The sequence below is a fragment of the Volvox carteri genome (assembly GCF_000143455.1).
Source record: "Volvox carteri f. nagariensis unplaced genomic scaffold VOLCAscaffold_21, whole genome shotgun sequence".
NCBI lineage: Eukaryota > Viridiplantae > Chlorophyta > Chlorophyceae > Chlamydomonadales > Volvocaceae > Volvox > Volvox carteri.
The window spans coordinates 876,000-900,129 of record NW_003307564.1 but is presented as its reverse complement, the minus strand read 5'-3'; the positions used below and the strand labels follow the sequence as shown (position 1 = coordinate 900,129).

General features: G+C 53.5%; 1 protein-coding gene across 1 annotated transcript; it reads right to left on the bottom strand.

Moving 5' to 3' along the window:
• Positions 1-983: 983 nt before the first annotated feature.
• Positions 984-23,851, bottom strand: VOLCADRAFT_91485 (uncharacterized protein; the record flags this gene model as incomplete). The annotated part of the gene is made up of 34 exons (XM_002950917.1): positions 984-1,180; positions 1,886-2,028; positions 2,374-2,522; positions 3,381-3,605; positions 3,728-4,051; positions 4,909-4,968; positions 5,196-5,698; positions 5,975-7,031; positions 7,287-7,341; positions 7,601-7,689; positions 8,406-8,560; positions 9,072-9,162; positions 9,755-9,839; positions 10,965-11,155; positions 11,941-12,088; positions 12,571-12,641; positions 12,968-13,215; positions 13,459-13,573; positions 14,343-14,423; positions 14,901-15,183; positions 15,405-15,571; positions 16,102-16,196; positions 16,646-16,926; positions 17,311-17,477; positions 17,698-18,473; positions 18,731-18,822; positions 18,952-19,341; positions 19,490-19,560; positions 19,947-20,002; positions 20,476-20,563; positions 21,945-22,113; positions 22,666-22,943; positions 23,415-23,544; positions 23,817-23,851. The coding sequence occupies 34 exons, from the start codon at positions 23,849-23,851 to the stop codon at positions 984-986; spliced, it is 7,065 nt and encodes a 2,354-aa protein (XP_002950963.1).
• Between the last annotated feature and the right edge of the window lie 279 nt (positions 23,852-24,130).

Below are 24,130 nucleotides of genomic sequence, written 5' to 3'. Positions count from 1 at the left end.
GTGATGTGCAGCCGCCGGATCGTGAAAAAAGGGTTACGACCTTGCTTTGCCACTTTACTCTCTCACTCAACCGAACCCAACCCAACCCAACCCAAGCCAACGCAACCCAACACCACCACCCCTGGGGGTGCTCGTGTCCATCAACTTTTTTTGGCAACGTCCTTACCTGCTGTTAGCTGACCTTGCAGAAATCCTTTCTCGAGGAAGCTAGGTGTAACTAGATAACAACACACGGAGTAGAAACTTGGTAGCCCGCTGTAGCAGCAACACACAAGACACATGAAACCGATGAACGAAGATGAACCAGAGCAGGTTTTTCAAAGATGGGTCATGTATGACGGCCAGTACGACCGGTACGACACGTAACATCGTGTGTACTGGAAGTCAGAGTGTTCGGTCAAATCCGAACAAACATTATTCTCACGCAGGGGCATCTACGTATACTAGCTATATGTCTAGGGGTCAATAGCCCCATATATATGCATGCAGGAGGAGCCCAATCAACTGTAGCAGCTGGGCGCATTTGCGGTGATGAGCAGCAGCCCAACTGCTGCGGTGCATCCACGAGGAAAATAAAAGCACAGCGCGCACGCGGCCGCGCGCCAGTAGCTAGTAGCACAACTGCATCATCACCTGCTGAAGCCGCATATATGTATATACATACCAAGGTCGCTATGTTTGTGTCCTAGATACCAACGCAGGAATTGCGCTCAACACCGCCGACGCTTTAATTTGAAAAGTATTAACACGCATACAGCGGCCGATTATACATTTGGGAATCAGGAACGGAGGCAGTGATAAAAATGAGTTTTAATTTGAAGGCAGGAATATCACGCAAGGCGCAAATATATAGGACATACGTCCGCACGCAGTATTCAGTCTTAAAAATAAGTTCGTAATCAAACACAAATAAACTGCAAACTGCCGAAGTAGCATGGGCTCTGTGGTTGAAGCTTTTGTTGTTGTTGTTTTAATGCTAGCTGCTAATAGCGATGATGCTTCTCTTGCGTCCGCAGCCTTCGTGGTGACGGAGCTACGGCTCCGCTGGGGCCCTCCGCCGCGCCTGCAGCTCCGAAAGTCCCGCGTGGAAGTAGCACTGGAGGCGGCAGCGGATGCGGGTGTTGCTGCTGCTGTGGCTGCTGCCGCCGATCTCTCTCCTGCGACAGTGACAGCCCGCTGCCTCCAGTGTCAGCAGGGGTGGCAGTAGTGTTGATGGCAGTAGCTACAACCGTCGTCCCACTTCCTGCTGTCCCTCCCGACACCCCTCCTCCCGTCATCCAAGCCTGCTCTTTCGCGGGCGGCGGCCTAGGGAGCAGGTGCTCCAGGGAGCGGATTCCTACAGCATGACGGCTACTGCTGCTGCTGCCTCCCCCTTCGCTGGCACCACTGGTTGTGGTCAGTAACGGTCCGCCGTTGCGGCCGCCATTACTGCTATTCTGTGATAACAATGTGTTGTTGGCGCCTGCGGATCCGGATGTGTTTGACGCCAGCCGCCGCTGCCGTAGCATCGGGAGCCGTGTGAATATTCGTACGCCCGGCGACGACAGCTCGTCCGCCGGTACTGCAGACGCCGCTGCTGTTGCTGTTGCTGTTGCTGTTTCCGCCGCCACTACTACCGACGCGGATGCCGACGCCAAAGATGCGACGCTGTCGGAAGCTCTGCCAGCCCAGATAGCGGAGCCGCCAGCCGCGGACTTGTTTGCGGACTTCATGCTCATGGAGAGTGTGAGCGAGGACGGTTGTAGGGGAGACAGCGCTGCGGCCGTCAGCGACGGCGTGTTCAAGAAGCTCATGCGATGGGACGTCGCGAAGGCGGAGGCCGCCGGTTGACTGGAACGGGAAGAGCTCATCATCAGGTCGCCATCAACTTTTCCGCTTTCAGTACCTTGTATGATATGATTGCTAGTGTTGTTGTTGTTGTTGTTGTTGTTATTGTTGTTGTTGTTGTCGTTACGGTTCTTGGATGTGTTGCCAGTGTCTTGACCTTGGGGAGGTGCCGCAGTACTGCTGGCTGCTGCTGCAAAGGATCTGGGGATGGTGGCATTTGCAGGAATGGCGGATGAGTGAGAAGTGGTTAATGAAGTGCACGGATTGCGGTCTGTGGTTGGTGGTTGGTGGTTGAACAATTCGTTGGATTGTAGGTAGGGCGGCACGTCGTGTTGGCCCGGCCCATCTCATCCAACGCGCTTGTGATTGGTCCCAAATTTGAGAATTTTTTGATGTATGCGTGAGACACCCACCTTGCCTGCCTACCTGCCTGCCTGCCTGGCTGCCTGCCTGGCTGCCTGCCTGGCTGCCTGCCTGCCTGCCTGTCGATTACCATGACACATGACACCTGCACATACACCCTGTAAAGATCCGCTGACGGCTCACCTATCATTCTTCCGCCGCATGGATGGCATTCCTCGCGGCCACTCGCTCTGGGTGTTCTTGGCTGGCTCCATTAGAAGCTCGGCCATCACCGCTGTCGCAGTCATCACCGCTGCTGTCGATGATGACGATGATGGGGGTGCCGGACGCAGCTGCAATGTTTCAACATTGACTAAGGAGCTCACGCTTGTGAAGGTGGCAGTAGAACTGTTGGGCTTGCTCAACCTGCTCGATAGCTGCGGCTGCTGAGGATGCTCCTGCTGCTGCTGCGGTGGCGGCTGCTGCGGCGGCTTTGGTTGCCGTTTCAGTTGTGACTGCTGCATTGGCTGCTTCACCGGCTTCGGTTGTTGTTGATGGTGGGGTGGTGGTGGTGACTGTTGCAGTGGTATTGATGGCTGCAGGAGCACCGCCGGCGCCCTGGCAGTATCGGCAGTAGTACTGCTGGTGGTGACAGTGGTGGTGATGGCGGCGCTTGGTTGATTACCTGTGGGTGCTCCTGACCCTGCATTGTCATCCCTGCCATGGCTACTGCCCTCACTGTCGAGGCTACTACAGCGACTCAACTCCCTGTCCAGTTGCATCGACGGGGCTGTCCGTATGGACACAAAGGATTTGCTCGCCAGCGAAACTGGTGGGCGCAGTGAGTCATTATCATTCATACTGCCACCGCTGTGATGGGTGCTGTCAACCTTCCTGTTATCGATGCCGCTACTGCTGCTGCTGCTGCTGTTGTTGTTGTTGTTGTTGTTGTTGCTGTTGTTATTGTTGCCGCCATCGACGACTGCGGAAGCTGCCACCGCCCAGTTCACTGACTCCTCCGGCATATCAAACGTATCGAGGGCACTCTCTAGTCCCCTCTCAGAAACGCGGGGGAGCGCCGGCGCCCGGATGATACCACTGCCTCCAAAGCCGCTGCCCCGTCGGGCTCCCATACCGCCATGCGGAGCGGCTGCACTGGATGCCATTATTGGCTGCTGCTGCTGCTGCTGCTGCTGCTGTGCCTGCGGCACCTGCTGCTTGTGTGATGTCGTCAGCATGGGTGCAAACGTATTCTTTTGTGGTGTGATGGACGTTGGATTCTCCGCTACTGCTGGGGTCGTAGCGGGGCCGGTGATAATAGCTGCCCCTCGAGCATCGGAAGGGCTGCTGGGTCTACTGCTTCTGTCGGGCTCTATGGCAAAACGAGTATCGATTTCTGTTGTGTGGACGGCCAGTTCCGCCGCAATTGACGCCGTCTGCGGTGACGGCGGCAGCAGTGGGGGCGGCGTTGATGCTGTTGCATCGGATGGGCCCGGAACAGTCCTGGCCACCCACATCGGGCCGCTCTGTAAATCATTGTCCCCACACGTGCCGCCACCGTTCCCATCACCACCGCCGGTTGCATGCGCTGCAGCGTCTGAAACTCGCCGCGGTAGGGAACATTCGCGTGAGAGTGGACTTCGTGGACGAATTCCTGGGTCTGTGCCCAGCGGCAGCACGCGAGTCTGAGAGGAGCATCGTCCTGACTGCGGCCGTCGTGATGATGCCACCAGCACAGCGGTAATGGTGTGACCCAAGTGCTGCGACAGAGAGGTACGTGCGCTACCGCCACCGCCATACCCAGGGTCTTCGGCAGCATACGGCGGGGCTGCGGCGGCGGCGCTTGCAGCGGCAGCACCGCGGCTGGTAGCTGCGGCTCCCACTGCGGAGGTGGCGAGTGATGATAGCCTGGGTGGCGGTGGTGAAATAACATCTAGAGGAAGGTCCCCGGTTCCGCCGATGAAAGCCGAGATCATCTCGAAGGTCTGCTTGTCCATGAAAGGAAGGGTCGGTCCAGATAAATATTATTTGTATCGGGTTAATGGAGAAGCTAATTAGCTTAGTTTATAAACTATAATTAATTAATTAATTAATTAATACGAAGAGTATTCCTCAGAAGATTTTTTTTATTTATTTAGCAGGAACGTATTTATTTGTTTTGTCTACCGAAAATAATTTATGAATGGCACCGCAATAAATCGACCCAAAAATATTGCAATACATTTTCATGAATTATTGATGCTCATTTATTCTTATAACTTATCGATTCCAACCAGACATCGGCAAACGCTTAGGGAGTTTCGGGTCATACCGAAACTCCCGAAAACAGAAATAGAGTTCCCGAAGCCGGCCGGCTTGCAGAAATAGGATCCTACAGCGTATACGAAAGATGTTATACGTCCCGAATTGCCGCCCGACGACCTAAGTCCACGGTCAATGATGACAGAAATAGACCCCTTCCCGAAACCAGAAATACCCCGTTTGCCGATGTCTGATTCCAACTCGACTGCAACTCGTTGTAGTCGTTGTTCGGTAGTAGTAGTGCTGTGGACATCAGCAACGGCCTCCCGCCCTAATCAGGACTGTTATCACTGTTATCACTATCATCCCATCTTGCATATTTTGCAAGGTCGGAAGGTCTGACCGCGAATATGCAAAAATTCCATGTCTATGGAAGGAACGAAGTATGGTGATTTCCAAAGGCTATCTGGTGATTTCCAAGACAAACTCCTGTCGCACCTGAATCCGCATGGCATTTTGCTGTTTCCACACCTTGACTTGCCAGCGATGCAGCCCCACCTGCGAATCAGCCATTTGTACGGTATGGTATCGGAACCTTTTTACGATGCTGAAGCTTAAGCGAATGTATGGATGCATTTCTGCCAACATAAGCAGACAGCAGCACTACACCCTTTGGTGGGCCCCCTTCGGCAGGCAAATCGGGAGCTATATACGTATGTCCGCTTTGTTTGTAACCCGTAAGCTCCAGAGTAATTAATGTTCAAACAATCCTTTCACAAGCCCACCTGCCATTTTTCGACTGCACGTACGACATCCCGTAGAGCGTCGTACAGGGCCAGAAGGCGGACGGCCTCTTCATCCTCGCTGCGTATACTGCAGCCCCTTACACCGCCACCGCGATCACCTCCCACACTGGCGGCGCCGTCGGGGCCAATACACATCTCGTCCCTCGCGACAGCAGTGAAGCGGCTAATGCGGGTCAGCTGGACATTGTCACCGACGTTGGCTGCTGCTGCGGCGGCGGTTGACGCATCGGGCGCCTTGCAGCCGCCGTGGCCACTGCCGTTGCTGGAAGAGTTTTGACGGGCGAGAGCCATGTCGGTGGCGAGGGTAGTGGTTACGGTCATGGACGCCCGCAGCTGGCCCCAGCGCTTGGGGATGGGCCGTTGTAGTGGTGTCTTGTTTGTGTCCCGCCGCAGCTGCTGCTTCAGTATTTGACTTCTGCGTGCCTCCAGTGCCTCCGGAGACGATAGCGTGATTATGCTCGGCCGGCTCGTACTACGTGGACCTGCTGGGTTGAGGGTAGCGAGCGTCATGATACTGTCATGCACAAACGAGGGCTGTAGGTGATGCTTGGTTAACAAGTTGCAACTGGTGGCCGGCAACTGCATCCGCCCTACCAGCAGCATTCGCCCACACAAGGTACATAGCAACAGCAACAGCAACAGCAGCAGTAGTAGCAAGTGTGCAGTTATAGCAGGAATGGCGGGAATAGCAGGAATAGCAGCAGAAGTGCTCACAAGTCCACACTCGCCTCCACATTGTTCCCGCACCCGCAACTCACAGCAGTTTTCCCTTGGGCCCAGAACCTCCTGATGAGGATCCAGCCGCCCGGTGCCCGGGGTACTCCGTGTTCGCTCCACAAACGATAGCAAACTTGGCTGTGGTCGGGTGATGAGCTCCTGCTGAGGGGTCTCAGCCCGACTCAATTGCGGTGACTGCGCCCGTGGATAGAACCTGTGGCTCAGCCTTGCCATCAGCCGATCCGCTACCAAAGCCGTAACTAACTCTAAATCCGGATTCATCATTACTAGTGAATTCGTGTGTTGTTGCCGCGGGAGGCGCTGGATATGATTCGCACTTGAGGACGAGGGCTGCACAAGCTCCAAGGATGAGTGCTTATCGGCGGTCTGTTGCTGACGTGGCTGTGGTAACACTGTTGTCAGTGCAGGTGTCGTCGATGGCAGTAGTGTCGGTGGTTGCACTGCTACCGCCATCGCCGACTCGTCCGCCCGCGGTGTCAACGGCCGTCGTGCGGCTATACTACTTGCACGCGCTTTACGCCCACTACTGCCGGCGGCAGCCGTGGTTGTTGTTGTGGTGGTGGAAGGGGCAGTCTCCTCATTATTAGCGGCTGATGACAACCGTGATAATTCGCATGACTGGCTGTTTAATAAATCGTATGACTCCGGTGGGGGTGGGCAATGGAGCAGTAGCAAGTCTTGCACATGCACAAGCTTCTGAGCCGCGGTGGCCATGACTACCGCCTTCAGGATCTCCTTGTCCAAGTAATACAGCCTAGCGCCCACAGCACCGCCATCATCATCAGCAGCAGCCGCCATGCCATCACCACTGCTGGCCACTGCCGCTGCTGCTCCGCCGGCACCACCACCGCCAGGTGTGAGTCTTCCTTCCTCGCGAATAATGATGGCCCGGATTGCCCGCCGTACCGTAGGCAGGATGCTTGCGCCACCCAGGGCGCCATTCAGTATAAGTCGGTTGGCTTTGCGGTTGGTGAGCGGCATATGGCGGTTATTGCACAAGCCCTCGCAGCAGATTGCCTTGCGGGACCAGCGGTTTGCAGTGGCGATCATATCGGGCAGCAAGACGTGGCGCAGGTCCTGGAGTGAGGAGCAGGGAGGTGGCATGTCAACATCAGACATGTCTCACCAGCTTTTGCAAGGTTAAGATGAAGGCACAAAGAGGGAGATTGGACGTGCAGACAACTCTTCAAGAGGGGTCTATTTAAGCACGGCTGCTATGTAACTACATTATATACTACTACCCTTGTGCCGTTATCCCGTGTACGTACAACGGAACAACCAGTATTAAAGTGTACCGCACCGACCTGCCGTACATATGGCGCACGCACCTACCTGCCATAGCGTGGTTCCATTGATAAAGCTCCAACTATACCTGATATTAAAAAATCTGGGGTGGGGTGCAACGCGGGTTTGGGGCACCAGGGAGGGGGTTATAGCTTCTAGATGGAGGCGTGCCTGCTGAACTTAGGTAATCAAAGCCCCCACATCTCTTTGCAAGCCCCAAGCAACTCGTCACCCTCCATTTTCCATCTCTTCTGCCGGCCATGGCTGCTGTTGCTTCTGTTACTGCGGAGTTGCTGCTTTTGCTGCCATCATCATCACCCATACGCGGTCCTGACATTATTGGCAGCAAGGCAGGCACTCACGAGTCAATGATAACAGCAAAGAAGAACTGCACCAACATGAAGCCCAGCAGGAGTACTTGGGCCACCACCACCAAGCTGGCCGCGAAGGCCTACACATGCATAAGGAAAAGGAAACGGTTTCCAGGCTTTAGGTCCTTTGAAGCATTGATGATACTTAAGTAGTAGATGTAAGGGTTTGAGGAATGTAAAAAAGGAGCGGATGGAAGGGTGGCGGATGAAGGAGGAAGGGAGCAGATGGCGGTGTGAAGTGGGAGGCAGGTAGCAGGTTTAGGTTGGGAGTTGGGCAGATCGCGGTAGGTTTAGGTTGAGAGTTGTACATACATACATGCAGACGTGCATCCCCAGACGCCAATCTGCGCCAACCCTAGTGCGTCCCCGCTATTCCAGCTATCCACACACCACACCACACAAAAAAGAAGCGAAGACCTCTAATGGGTGAACCCTATTAAGATCATTGCACGGATCTAAGATCATGCGCCTTCTTATTACACACGGCGCCCTCAGCGTGGGCTTCCCCCTAAAAAGCATCCGTTCCCGCGGACGTCCCGCATTAAGCCCGCTGAGTGATGACTGACAGGGCTGCTAGAGTGTTGCTACAGAGATTGGGAACAATAAAGGCCACTCACGAGAGCGCAATTGAGTTTTTAGCCTTGCAGTGGTCGCAACTTGAAGGGAGGGTGCGAGGTTTGGTGGATTCCTGAAGGGATGATCAGGGGCCTTATGCTGCCTTTTCGGCTTATTCATGTCGCTGTCGAAGCAAAGCAGGCACTTGCGCTATTATCCCCTGTGTAATGTATCTTCTCACCACTAGCTTCCTCTTTCCTAGCCGATTGCTTGCCGCCAGAGCGCCCACACACCCTACCTGTACTCGCGTTAGCTCGGTGTTCGCCGGGATTACGCTTTTAAAGGACTCGAGCACACCTCGGCCCAGAAATAGACCCACCGTGCTGTCAACGGCACCTGTATGTATGTACGTATGCCCATCACGCCCGAAGAAAGGAAGGAAGAGTGAGAGAGTGTGAGAGGAAGGAGGGGGTGATGAGGTGCATCAGCTTGACGACCGCCGGCGGAACTGTTAATAATAACAAGCGAGTCACCGCAGCTTGGCGGCTATCTGGCATGATATGGAGAAACCGTGAATATTAAGCATGGAGGCAGCCTGGAGGCCACTCCTCAGATCTTGAGGACCCGGCATGAGAACACGTTAAGATAACGCAACAAAGGAAGATCAGCACGTATTCATGGTGTTTAAGGTCCATGCGAAAGACATGCATGGGGTGCTTATACTTCGTGGGGTTATGGACACGTGGGGCGCTTAGGGTCTAATATTAGGTCTAATATCGGTTCATTTGAAGGGGTGCATGAAACTAAATACAGCAGACACTCCGGACACACACAAAAACACACGCACATACGTGCCCGCACATAAACATGCACGTACACGCACACGCCTGTAGGATTGAACCCTCACCTGCGTATGTTGACAAGGCTCCCAAATAGGTTCCGGCAATGAGGTGGGCCATAGCAGCCAGCGTGATGCACATAAGGGCAATCACGACAAGCTATGAGGGTGGTGTGGGGTAGAAGACGGGCGGGCATAGTTAAGTGGTGGGAGGGTTGTGGAAGGAGTGTGAGCGGGGTGTGAGCGGGCCAAGAAGTGGGGAAGCGGGCAAAGGGGACAGGGGGATGGGGAGAATGCGGCATGAAGTGCAGTTCAATAGGCAAATTCTTACATCTGAGCGGTAGGAGCGAATCAAGGTTTGTGAGAAGGCATGGGGACGGGTTGGCGTAAATAAGGGTGCATGGCGTGCGTGGAGGTTTTTGAGGGCCTGGGATGGATGACATGTATGACAGCATGCAAGACCCTCGCTCCGCGCATCCTCCACGCGTTCCCATTATTCCCATAGTGGTTGCCATTGGGCTTCGGCTCCCCTTGTGTAGTAACTGGCCGCAGAAAAGGCCTCTCAAGATGGTGGCAGGTGGACACATGTTGCAAGTCCAAGTCCGCGTCCTTTTTCTTGTTAGCTGTGCTTGCTGGATGTGGGCCCTGTAGTAGCTCACTATTCCTCACTTCCCCTACCCCCTTTTCCAGTTTCGTTACTGAGCCCCTCTCCTTCGCCGGCCCCCTCCCAGCCACTCTACAACGGCACCCACCAAATGAGCCAATGGTGGTACTGTGTGGTAGAGCGCCCGCACTACTGCTCCCATACGGCCCTGGAATGCGACTGCGGACAAAAGCCTGCGCGTGGTTAGTTGGGACATTAGGGTAGTGAAATGTGTGGGGAGAAGGCAGACGGCTGAGGGTAAGGGGAGGGAAGGGAAGAGGGAAGGGTGCGGAAGTACGGGAAAAGTGTATATGTACATATTAAGATCAATAAGACTGAGCAAAGCTAGTGGACGAATGCATGCATGTAAACAAGGGGCTAACCGACAACTACTGTCCGTACAACAATTGTATGTGTGCATGTGTGCGTGTGTATGCGTGTGCATGTGCGTGCATGTGCGTGCATGTGCGTGCTTTTTTTATATATGTGCTTCTTTTCCTGCATTGCATCAGACAGGCCGTATAGCTAAGTGGATATAGCGTGCCCTTCCTAAGGGCAAGGTCCAAGGTTCGACCCCTTGTACGGTCGTATTGAATTTCAGCAATGAGTACGATATGTACTCATAACCAGGCTTGTCATATGTAAAGGCACTAATTATGAGAAGAGGTCAGGCTAAGCACACACATAGAGATAATGATTTTCCTTTAGAAGTTTTAATACTCCCTTAACGGCACAACACTTCCATACGGTCACCTACATGGTGAACCCCTTGTTAGTGGCTGCCCCTTGGGGGCCCCTTCATATAATCCTAAACAAAACCCTTGGCTAAGGAGGGGTGGGCCACGGCAGGGCAGGATTGCCTCTCACGGCTGGGGGCTAAGATGTGATAACGAGGGTCTTAGCGGGAGACGGTGGAGGAGGGAACCCACAAGGAAAGAGTGGGGCCGCAGGCGGTGTGTTGAGTAGTACGGTTATGGATACCCCGTTTACGTAAACGTCACAACTCAGAAGCAGTAATAGATGGTGTTATTAATGAGGGCACCTACCTATCTGAATGCATGCAGCAGTCCCCGCACCTCTTAAAGCCCAAACTCTGCCCACAGGGGAATCAACCACCGCCCCACACCCCACACTCCATCACATACTTCAGCCCAAACCTGTAGTATCTAATACACAGTACAGCACACATATCATCTACAAATACGCGCGAAGCACTTTGTCAGCATCTCGAGAGGCCTTTTCAGCAGCAAGCTACTACAATACTCCAACCCACCCCCAGTCCCCCATCTACAACAGTTCAGTTCTCCCCTAGCGCCCACCTTCCTATAAGAAGAAGTAAAGTGATCGCCTGGAGGATGCCGTACATCGTCCAAGCGTGCACCATACCACGTGCTTTCGCCAGCACGCCCGCCAGCTCGTCCAATTCATCGTATGGATGGTCAGGTAGCACGTATCTTCCAGGACTTCCCGCCTCTGGAGTATCGGTGATGTTGAGTGATAACAGTGCGGACTGATGGGGGGAGGTCGCAGGCAGGGGGGGAAGGTGGGTGAGGGAAAAGAGGTAAGGAGTCACATGGTTTCTCCCGGGGTACAGCATCCTGAATGATGCTGGCCTGTGCCACCGGCTCGCGAATCGTTGTTTGCCAAGTACTTTGTTTCCTGCCTTTTTCTTTTTCTTAGCCTCTTGTCTAGGCTCCTCCCGAGAGGTTGCTGGTTTTAACATTTAGTTTAATATTTTATCTTCTGGTAGCGGAGGTCCAACCCGAGGGTGATCCTTACTTGTGTCGGGGCTTTTTGTTTCTGTCGTTGCCATATAAATATACATGCATATATACACGCAGGCCAGAAAACACTTGGGCGGGCTAACGGGGCTAACGGACGTCAACAGAGTGGCTAGACGACAGAGGTGAATTAACAATGGCAATAGCGAGACGAGCAGCTCGAGCCGCCAGTACTGAAACGTCGCCCCCACAGATAGGCGTAGGATGTTTTGTTCGTTATTCGTCGTGCTACTACCACAACTTCGCTAAAACATATCATGACGGGCAGGGGAGAAAAAGCGGCGAGCCATAATATAGCCGACTACTAGAAATACTTCTACTAGTAGCCTGTATACTAGTAGCCTGCTACTAGTAGCTTGTAAATATTCGTTGTGCATCTACCACAGCGAATACCGGACAGAGAATTCTTCGTCACAAGAAGCTACCTTCTTTGCTACTCGTCGTGTTTCGCTACCAGAGAGAAGTCCAACCCCAAACACACTATGCCTATGCTTTCAACCACAACCGCACCTACCTGCAAGTCAGACTGGTCCGGCTTTGCGGGAAGATCCCATGGGTCTGTCTTGTGTGGCAACAGCCATCTCGCTTGCGCTGTGAGGATGCCATCGTACACCTGGTAATGCTGGCGGGCTGTGAAGACGGCGGCTTGGGTCACCATGTACCTGTGATGTGAATGCAACAGGAATGGAGTGGGAACACATGAAGCCAGGGGCGGACAGATTGTAACACCAGATAGGGGACCCGTGGTGTTATATCACCACTTTTTTTCTAGGAAAGAACCGAACAGTGGATGCAGATTTCGTGATCTTCCCAGGATCTACTACACATGAAGACACAACGATGTGGCAGAAGTGGGGGTGTGGCATAGATGTCTTTGAGAATAGCCTGGGAAAAGTGGTGAAGAAGAAGAAACGCATGCATATACAGACATGGGCGCGGAGGGATTTTCGAATTTTCAGGGTTTTGAGGAGAGGTTTTCCAGTGTTAGAGTTCGGGCATGCTGATAGCTATAGCCTCTCCAGGTTACATGGCATATACGTGCCCACGTTCACTCGCAATTGAGCGCCAATGAGTACTTCCGTATTATCACAGGTCGTAATAGCCTGTTTTACCCGCCGGTACACCCTCTTATTACCATGTGCACGTGGTTGACGCCGCGACCATCAGTGCTGCCACCACGATATCGAGGAAAACATGTGCGAAGCGGTCTCGAGCCTGTGCGACGACGGAAAGCCGTAATCCTTCACTCATTATGTGCAGTCGGTCGTGTCATTTAAGCTTGCGGTGCTCATTACGGTAAGCGTATAGTGGTCGCTTCTGGAGCATATACACGACCATTTTTCAATTGTCCCTTTTTGTAGTGGCTGCTACACAGTACAGCGCACATAACAAATACGAACACGTGCGAAGCGCTTGACCAACATCGTGGGAGGCCTTTTCTACCACATGTTTAGGCACCTCAATACCACCCTATGATGCTGACTCACACACTTGCAGACTTTCCCTCCAACCACTTTCCACACACTGTGCCAAACACACACCTGAACTGTCTTCAGACCCCCCCTTATGATGTCCAGAAGAACACGGGTTGCCTGCACTGCCAGCACTGCCGCAAACAGCGCCGTCAAGGCCCACAAGCCCGCCAGCTCCTGAGCAGCCACCACTGGCCAGTTATCGCTGGTTTGTGTGGTTGCGGCGGTTGTGGAGGTGTCACGAGACTCTGCAGTAGTCGACTTCAGGTAGGTCAGAGCGGGTAGGCTGGAGAAGCGGACATTTAATTTAACATTTCCTGTTGGATGATATGATGTGAGTGGGTGGGACGGGTTAATGGGACGGGTTAATACGACGGGACGGGGCAGCATTGGGCAATCGGGGAATAGTTGATGAGGGGGGGGCCTTAAAGAGCTTAGGAGTGGTCCTTTAACACTACGTGCATCACTGCATCTGAAAATTATTACAGGGAAACACGGGGCCGGGTAACCAACATTAAATGAGCTCCATAACGCACCGCCCATTACTATTCCTGTCTCACCTTCCTGGTTCCATCTGAATGTGAACAGCAAGTGCACAAACACTCTCAGCTCGGATGATAAAAGCAGCAGCTCGGTGGTCAGGCTGCGAGTGTAGCGGTCTAGGAAGTTGGAGTCCTGGCGGGTCCAGGGAAGGCGGACATGTGGAGGCGAGGGAGGAGTGAGAGGAGGGTGTTGCTTGATGGTCGAGGTTCTAAGATCCCATTTAACTAATAAGCACCGAGTCGATCACAGCCCAAGTGCCCGTCCGCTTATTACTACCTTTGGACGCTAGTTTAGGCTGATAGTGCGGTGTTTCCTGTTCTCCGTGGCGTTTAGGCGTTTAGGTATTGCCCTTGGGCCTTCGGCTCGTATGGGTAGTTTTACAGGTATGTGGTCACGCAAACCTTTTGGGGTTTTGGACCACATACCATGTAACACATACACATACAAACGGCAGGCGGCTGGCAGAGGTTAAGGCCTGACTTCTGCTCCCACTGGAAACTCGGGTTCAAATCCGCCTACCGACCTCTCGGGTGTTTGAGGAGTGTCGAATTGGGACGTGGGCCCCCATCTAGTGGACGGTGTAGGACGTGATTATATCAACTTCCGAGGTGACCAGGAATTAAGTTGAGGCACCGTTTATCCGCTAGATTTGATTGGATGCTGGTGGTGAGTTGCTGAACCCATCGACGACACATTCTGAAGCCGGATGGATTAGAGTGCCCCTCTCGCAGGGGAGAGCAGGGAACTGCCTCGGGAAAGGGGGCCGCTGGTGAAGCTGAATACCACCCTGTAACAACATAGATACACACATACCATGTAACACACTCACATACACACATACCATGTAACACACACACATACACACAGACCATGTAACACACTCACATACACACATTACTACCTGCAGGTACGTCACCATTTGTCTCATTCGCGCCTCTGTCAGGGTGTTGGGTAGCAGCACGGGGAAGCCCTCCGGGAGACCCTACCAAGGCAAGTGGACAGACAGGCAGGCAGGCAGGTGTGCACTACTTGTAAGCAACGTGATATGGCTGGAACGAAGCATGAACGAAGGCATCGGGGCATCGGGGTCCCAGATAGAAAGCCTAGGTCCTAGAAATACGTGTTTGGGGTAGCCATCTGGTAGGTAGGGCCCTGGACTGGGCAGGATAGCAGATGACCGATATGAAGCTGGTGGGCGGATGAAGGATTAGATTAGTACATGGACGCCAAAAATGCCTTCCTGGACGGTGGGAAAGAGGTTAAGTGCGCCTATATTGTTTGAGTTTGTGCACACCTAACGACAAGTACTGGTTTCGTGTGATGTGATCTCCAAAATGAAATATGATGATGGCAGCTCATGTGTGTGCACAAGCGGGACGAGAATCATAAAGATGCCCGTGAGTATTGTTGGACAGCGCGACGAGCACGCCCTCAGAAACTGCGAAGCTTGTTGTCTCACCTGCAATGCTCGGTGGAAGTACGAGTACGGTGCCCCTGTGACCGATACCTCTCCCGAACCGCGGGTCGTATTGTAGTACTGCGCGACCTTATCGGCCACTCGAACATCGTACAGCGACGAGCTCGGCAAGAACACGGGATCGGTGCCGTACGAGGCCATGGAATTTTCCCGGGCGAACAGGGTTTCCAGGTAGGAGGCGGAGAAGGGAGAGGCGGCGGCGGCGGCGGAGGAGGAGGAGGGGGAGGCGGAGGAGCTGTTGGAGCGGGCGCCCGGGATGAAATGGCTGCAAAGGTGGGGTGATGGGGTTAAACAAAGGTTGTGGTGAAAGGAGCACATGCGCAACCGGGCGGGCGCGACAAGCAAGGGGCTCGAACCGGCATTAAATGGGTTGGATGGTCGGTGATTGTGTCGAGCTGTTTTTTGTCTTCCGTTCACCTATAAAACAAGCATGTTTCAGTGCGTGACAGTCTGCGTCTCACAAGCTGAGTACAATGATGTGCTTACCGTACGCAGTCGAAGTTTAGACCAGCAAATTCAACCCGGGGATCAGTGCATCGGCCCTGCTCGTCCAACGGTCGCCGTACACCATGCAACAGAACTCCACCCACCATCCGTAACGACCGAAACAGCCGCCGATCACGCAGAGCGGAGGGGTTGCCGCCGTGCACGAACTAACAGAAAATGGACACAAAGGCAGATGCACGCGGCAGGTTTGCCGACAGGGCTAAGCTACGTGACCAGCGGGTTAAGCATCACGATATGGATGGATACGCCTTATCCTTGCCTACTGAGTAGGCAATAGAAGTAGATAGTCGAAACAACCACGACAGCACGACATGTGTTTGATCATGTATAGATTTCACCCATAAGACGTACGGTACCTACGTAACATACACGGGCACGGTCTATCGACGATCAAGAATTGTACAGACGACTCCCCCGGTGCTTGTTACAGCGGGGTTAAACCCCCTCTAGTGCTCCAGGAGTTGCTGTGTGGTTGAACCGTAGTGGTTTCTAACTAGTCAGCAGTCTATGTCTGGTCTCGTGTGGCTGTGGCTCAGCTTTGTTTTAGTTCTTTTCTCCGGCCGTTCCCTCCCTAGGGAAGTCCTCTCATTGCTTTCTTAGTTTAGCCCATGCGGGCAATAAGGATGCTCAATCGGCTACAACGAACACATGCGCTCAGCATCAGACATACACATACCTCGTCCGCCACGGCTGCCGCCGAAGGCACCGGCAGGTAGTCCAACCCGGATCCGAAATCCGTACTGTTGGACTCGGTGGGAGAGCGCAAATTTACTACAGGGATATTCAGCAAGGGTAAGGCAACAGGATAACAGGGGGCTTGCACAGTTTTATTGCAGCAGATTCACATACATACATCAACACCGATATATAATGTTTATATGTACGTATGTGTGTATATGTGTGTATATATGTATGCGAGCTGGCCAGGAGTGGAGTTGAGCCGCTGATGATCCGGCAGATTCCGTTGGATGCCAGTGGTGGGTGCTGAACCTGAGCGATCCACTGAGACGTCGGCCAGGGTGACTGAATGAGGGTGCCCCAAAATACCGGGGAAGGCAGGCTTTCGCCGGGTAGCGGCGACGGGTGAAGATATGTCCGCCTGTCCCACACATCATCATATAATCCACAACGGTATATATGTATATATATACATATGATACGTATTTTTCATACATATGCATAGGCCCTTTTAGTTGATAACACAGTATTGCCGTGCTTACCAGCAGTCGATGCTGCCGCCTGGCCAAAGTTGTCCAACTTGAACGACCACTTGAGCTGAGCCGCTGGCTTGGTGAACGACCGGCCACGGCAGTTCGTCCACAAATACTCATACCGCCCAGTGGCCTCATCTATAATCATGGTGTCGTACACGGCGCGCTCAGTTTGTAGCTCTGTGCGAGCCACAAGGTCTGAGAGCTGGGAAGCCGTGTCGTACAGTACGGCCTGCTGATTGGCCAAGTACAACAGCTGCTGATCCAAGTTGGCCGCCACAAGCGCAGACCTACGTGCCAAGGGCAACGGACAGGTGTTGTTGATGGGGAAGGCAGCAGGTGAATGCAAAGCGAAACGTTTCTGGGGGGATATCATTTGTGGTTGGCTGGGTTGTATGGTGTGGAAGACATAGGCAAAACAAACATATGCATGTGCAAATGTCCACTGCTTGCCTTTCAAGAAATAAAAGTTAAAAGCGATGCAGGCGTAAACTAGTTGCTCATGTGAGCGTCTCTGTGCGTATTGAGTGTGGTCCAATCCCCTTGGCAACTGCATTGCGCGTTCTCGTTTAAACCAAATTTGGTGTCACAGTGTGAAATCGAATTTGCGTGAGCGGGGGTGCACGTGGCTACTGGGGGGTGTAAGCCAAAATGGCAGGATGGAGCACGCGCACCTGTTCAACGCTCGGTCGATTCCTGCCTTCTGATTTTCCAGCAAGCCTGATACGGCCGACCCCACTTTGCGTTCCATATCATATTGAGCCTCCATCTGTGCAGTCTCGCTCAACGTTAAGTTAGCGGAGCTTTTGATGTGTGTGACGGCGTTCTGGGCCTTCACGAGCTGCGAGCGGATTGCGGTGATGAGGGATTGGGGACGGGATGGGGGAGTATTGGAAATGGCGGATAATGGATATGGTTTATTAGGGCTCAGGGAGGGCGTTTCTGAAGGAGCTGCAGATTCATTGGAAGAGTTCCCCGTTGCTTGGCTTTCGGGCTGGGTGGTGTCACGAAGGCAGGAGTCATGTTTGACCAATATGCGCCTACCTACAAAAACCATTTACCTGCTCCTGCATCGCCGCCACAAGGGACTGCACCGCCACTGCCAGCGCGGCTGTGGGGTTGGGCATCAATGTCGTCACCCGCTGAGCGTCTGTAAAGTTGAGCCCACCAACCATCACTGTAGCCAGGTTTTCCAGCTGCTGCTGCTGCGCCTGCCTCCTGCGCTGCCGTAAGTTCCCCACATCGCCGAGCTGCTTACCAACGTCTCCATTATTGACGCCATTGCTGGTGCTGGTGCTGGTGCTGCTACCGCTGGTCGTCATGTTCGGGCCATTGGAATACGTTTCAGCTGTTATAGCAGCGCCGCCTGTAGCTGTGTCATCTGAAGCGGTCCAAGGCGAGGATGATACTGTAAATGGTCGGGGTAGGGCTAGTGATATAGGGCCCTCGGACAGCCCTTTCTGCTGATGACCGAGAAGTTCCGAAACCATATCTGAAACCAACGAGTGACACGAGGCTGGCAGCGGGCTTCCTGCAGCATCTCCTGCTGTGCGCCTCTGGCCCGCAGATGCCGTGGGTTCCGTATCCTTCCCCAGCTGCAGCTGGCTGCGCCGCCGCGTAGCTTCCGAGGTGCTAGCGCCGCTACTTCCACTGCTGCTACCGCTGCTGCGACTACTACTAGTCGCGGCAGCGGCGCTGTTTCCAGTGGCAATGGCATGCAACAACGGGTCGGTGAGATTATATCGCAATTTCGTACTGAGCTCCGAAATTCGGAAATTAGTGTCTTTCCTGAATCGTTGCTGATAGTCGTCGAAGTCGCGGATCAGTCCTCCGTTCACTGGGGTCGGCAAATACACAGACACCTGGACATGGACGGATATTGTATAGCCCAACCCTACCGCGCGCGACAGCTTAGCGTCAACAGGTACCACGTCCCCTTCGGTGACGCCTCCCCAACCGACGCTACCAGAAAGGTATGATACCATCCAATCGTACAACCAACTACTGTTGTAAGTGGCTCGAGCTTCCTTCTGCTGCTGTATGGCGGTCTTGATTTCACGTAAGTCGCTGTCAGCCATTAGATAGGAGCTGTACGGTGGAAAGGGTTGCCGTAGATGGAGTCCGAGTAATAAATGTGCACAGTAAGTGTCTTGTCAACATTGACGTTGTCAGAGGTCACGGAAAACCTGCGGTATGGGGAAATGGATGGGGAGTGGGTGGGTGGGTGGTGGAGTGCGGGGATTCTGTGGTTGGAAAAGAGGCGGTAAGAAGGAGATGCAGCATACAACTGCTCCAGATGCTGTTTTCTTGCCTACCTGTATCGGTACGTGCCTGGCAGACACTTTCCGGGTAGATGCACATACTCAAACGGGCAGCTGCTGCAGTACGTGCTGCCGTTTGTAACGGTATTGCTGGAGTCCGTTGGTGTACAGTCGATGATGGGTGACACTTCAATGACGGAGCTCAGGTCGATGATCTCCACTTGACCATCGCCGTACACTCTTCGCGCCATGGCATAAGCACCACAATCAACTTCTGCTGTGTCGTCGGGATCTGGCAGCGCTTTACACCGGTCTAGATAGTACCGCGGGGTTTTACCATAATCAATGTATACAACGTCGGACAGCAGCGCGATCGTGGGAGGCTCTGTATACGGCGGTCGCAGCATGTTGGCCTGGTCGCACGGTAACGGTGAGCAGTACAGGCTGCATGCAGTTCCCGAGGAAATTGGGCAAGCATGCCATGCACACAATATCAGAGCGATTAAGGAAATGGAGGTGATGGAAAGCAGTAAAATCTGGACAGCAACCAATCAAAACCCCTTTACACCCCCCCCCTTTTAAGTAAGCTTACTTTCCCGGTAGGTCCTTGCACAGTCGATGCTGAACTGTGCTGTTGCCAGGGCTGGGACAAGGCTCCGTAATCTGTAGCAGCCCGGCCGGGTGACGACATACATAGAGACGAGTGTCCGTAGGTACATCTATGTACTCATGCAAGTGTGCATACATATGGATATTTGAAAATGTGGGCGTGGATCCTGCCAGGCTGTGCATGTGTAGTAGCTGGTACACAGTACGGCGCACATAACAACTATAAATACGCGCGAAGCGCTTGACCAGCATCTCGAGCGGCCTTTCCAGCGGCCAGCTACTACATTTGGTGTACAGCAATGGGCGTGACGCGCGTTTGACCTAAAGTCCGCTGTGCACGGTCCTGCACAAATCCCTCAGCCCCTACACCCACAAGCATGTAATCGTCAACGCCGGCACCAGCCATTCATCCAACCGTTATCACATGCATACGCACGCACCTCCACATATCGAACCACAGATGCATTTGCTCCCTCTGAGTCCCATACCCAGAAATCTGCATGCAGAGCGGCGCCGGCGAGAAGGTTATTAGTAGAGGGACAGAAAGCTTACGTGAAGCAAGTGAAGCAAGTGAAGCAAGTGAAGCAAGTGAAGCTCAGGCGCCCTGTTGCCGCCGCCGCCGCCGCAGCAGCAGGCAAGCGTAGAAGCAGCCATAGCAAGGCACAAGTACAATCATGCAGCAGGAAAGATGGTTGAGTTGAGTTTAAAGGTGTGGAGGAGCATATGCACGTAGCGGGCCATGGGAGGGAAACTCTGTTCAGTTTGTACTTAGTGGCAGCGAGGGTGACCGGGAGGTAACCAGGGTGGAGGATGAAAAGGAGGCGAAGGAGGATGAGCGCTCGGTTGAGCGGCGGGAAGGTAACTAGGAGTAGACGTAGAAAGTAATAAGAGATGGGAAGGCCTGCGGTATACATTGCAGGGGGGCTCAGTTAAATTTGAGTGCCTTGCTTCGGGCAAGCAGAGACTCACCGACTTTGAAGACAGTTCCTACGGGCGCCATTGAGTCGATCCCACAGCCCTCGAGGCCCGCGCCAGTCAAACGGTATGTGTTTAGCACCTGCCAAATCGAGGTGATGTTTGGAAGGGAATGGAATACATGCAAGCAGGTACGTTTGAAAACGTTCCAATGTTAGATGGGATTGTACATGTGTGTGCGTGTATGTTGTTACAGGGTGGTTAACTTCGCCAGCGGCCCCCTTTCCCGGGGCAGTCCCTGCTCTCCCCTGCTAGAGGGGCACCCTAATCCGTCACCCCATCCGACTTCAGAATGTATTCGTTGGGTTCGGCAACTCACCACCAGCATCCAACCAAATCTAGCGGATCAACGGCGCATCAACTTAGTTCCTGGTCAGCTCGCAAGTTGATATTATCACGTCCTACACCGTCCATATGATGGGGGGCCACCTCCCATTTCATCACTCCTCAAACACCCGAGGAGCTGGCAGGCGGATTTGAACCCGGGTCGACTGGATCGACTGGGAGCAGAAGTCAGGCCTTAACTTCTGCCAGCCGCCTGCCTATGTGCGTGTATGTATGTGCCTGCATGGCGGGCAACCATAATCTTCACCCTGCGGCCGCAACCCGGCAGACCCTGCCTTCGCCGGTATTTCGTGGCACCCTCATCTAGTCACCCTAGTCAACTTCTCAGTGGATTGCTCAGGTTCCGCACCCACCAGCGGCTCAGGTTCCGCACCGACCAACGGAATCTGCCGGATCGACGGCGGCCCAACCCCATTCCTGGTCCGCTCGCAAGTTAACTTTATCCCAGGTCACCACCGTCCATCGACTAGAGCCACTTTATCTTCCACCATCGAAAGAATTTTCGAGCGGCATGAAATGTCCTGCCCTTTTCCTGACCTTTTTAAGTTACAAGTTACAAGTTGCAACTTCCACACGTGAAGTGCGGCCGCCTCCATTAAAGCAAGGATGGCCATGGACTGCTAATTGTCATTATTGTGGAGCTGAGTCTGCTGGGTTACATGGGAACAATCTGCACCGACCTCCCGAACCCTTCTCCAAGATCTAGGTGTGAAGCACGCGTACGACCCGTCAGTCTATTGCTGCAGCAGTCTCCACAGGCAGGCAGGCAGGCAGTACACTGGGCCACAGTAATGGGCACACACCTTTACCTCGAAGAACGCCGGTAGCAGGACTTAACACAGATGGCATCCACCATAAACTAGGAAACCCCACCAGCGGAGACCTTGGCTCCGCTGGCGATCAGGACCACCCAACAGGCTGGGGTCCCTCTCAACCAACTCCCTTCCCAACACGGGACAAAGCCATATGGGCAGCCACGGTTTATATGTATGTCCCTGCTGCCGATTTCCACCCAGCACCCCACAAGGTTCACCTGTCGTCAGACGGCATCTCCGTTCCTGACCGGTGTGTAATCCCCCGTCTCCCCAGCTCCCGCTGCCCACTCTTCGCTCGCTCACCTGGAATGGACAGCCGCTTGGGCCCATGCAGACATCAGGAGGGCAAGCGATAACCTTGGAAGTCAGGCTGATAGCCACGGCGCCATCTGTGGGATCCGGATCCCAGGCAGTGGCTCCTGGCTCACACAACGCGTCAGGGGCAAGCTGGGAACCGTTGCAGTACAAGTACCTGTGAGGTGCATGGCACCAGTCCAACATGAAAAAGGCGGCTTGGTTCCGATTAAATGCATTATTCCTACACCCTTTAAAAAGGCTGCAGGATTCCAGCTTAGTGCGTCAGTCATGCTGCTGACCCAATATCTGTCCCCTGTCCAGTCGCACGCTACTAGCGTTTAGTAGCGTGCGACTCCAACAGCACATGCTTTCCGTCCGCAATTTGTGTATGTGGCCGTACCGCAGCACGGTATAAGCGTACTAACATGATACAGTGATCTCTTGATGGGGTCATGTAGTAGCTGGCCGCTGAAAAGGCCTTCCGAGATGCTGGTCAAGAGCTTCACGCGTATCTATAGTTGTTATGTGTGCCGTACTGTGTATCAAGCTACTCCAGGTCATCCAAAGTCGCCGGTGGTTAATAATCCAGTATTTGTTTTGTCCGCTATATGTCTGGTACATGCCCAGTCGCTTCGGTACTTATGCTGTCACACGCGCGACGTCTTGCAGGAATGTATGCACATGGCAGACACACACGCTAGCTTGCATGAGCATTTACTTCCCTCACCTGCCAAACCCTTGCTTGATTGCAACCGTTTGAGACAGGAATTCAGTGGTGATCAGTGCAATGCCGGGCGCCTTATTAGGTTTGGGAACTGCAGCGGCTTGGGTGGTCTGCTGCTGTGCTGCTGTGCTGCCGTTAGTTGTGGTACTCTTGTCGTTGGCAATAGCATTGTTGCTTTTTTCGATATCACTGCTGGTGCCACTACCGCCACCAAATGGAACGGATTGTGACAACCCTGTTGATATCTCGGAGATGCAAACCGTTTCGTTGGAACATGTCAGCTGTAGCCCAGCAAGCCGCCGGGACAGAAGGCGGAAGAAAGTAGCAGGAAGTGGCCAGCCGGGAATGGAGGTTTGTGGGTCAGTGAATGAAGGCAGTGTAAGACCAGACAAAGATTACTCAGGGAGCTGCCAAAGGACCTGATTCCTTCTTACAGGCAACAGACGGAAACGGAGTGAAAAAGGAAATGGACGGTATGTAATACATACTATGTATGTGTATTTACGAAGCGGCTCAAGCTGCTGGCATGCGCACGCAAGGTGCGAGATGGCATGGAGGGCAAAGAGCTCGAGTGAAGGCGCGAAAGCGAACGTGCATGTATTTACACCCGGCCCAATCAAGTAGTCATTAACTCCGAACAACCTTATATAACTAGCACCCAATTAGTGTATTGCATGGCGCATACACATCCCGCCTCGCTCGCAACATCCCAAGTATGGCGTTTACACACGTACACGGTTGCACACACGTACCCTATCTGCACAGATCCGCTCTCCGGGTGGACACAGAGGTCGGACCGTGATTTGGCGCCAAGTGGCGGCGTAGGCGCCGGCGGAGTTGCGAACCGAGTAGGTCAGGTTGAATATGCCTGGTCTCTGAGTACTGAAGGCAAGGGAGGGCAGGGACGCAAAGTGCGTACGGGGTTCATTCGCTTGCATGTGTGCGCAGTCGAGGGGCATGCAGCTGCATGTAGCAGCGAGGCATGCGAGAAGAAAGGCTTGTTTGCTGGTGGGAAGACAGTACAGTTACGAAAATGGAGGAAACTGTATACGCATGAAAAGTAGAAAGAGAGATGGCTTTCACAGGTTTGGCTTAGTACGAGCTACATCTCCTGTTATGAGACCAACAAACAGACACGCACCATCCCTACTGACCTGACGTTGCACGCGAGCAGCACCGGTACTGTCATTGTGTTCGATGTCACGACCAGAGGCTGCCCGCATATCCTAACACGGCGATCTAAGTTGCCATCAAATGGGTCCTCAGCCAGAGCCCCGCGATCGCACACTGCCGTGATGGGCGAGGAGAAGGTGCACCTGTGTGCATATGTAGTAGCTGGTACTTAGTATAGCACACATAACATTTACAAATACACGCTAAGGTGCTCCACCGCATCTCGAGAGAGGCCTTTTTAGCGGCCAGCTACTACAGCATACATGCGTAGGGACATGATTGACTGGCGTTTTGC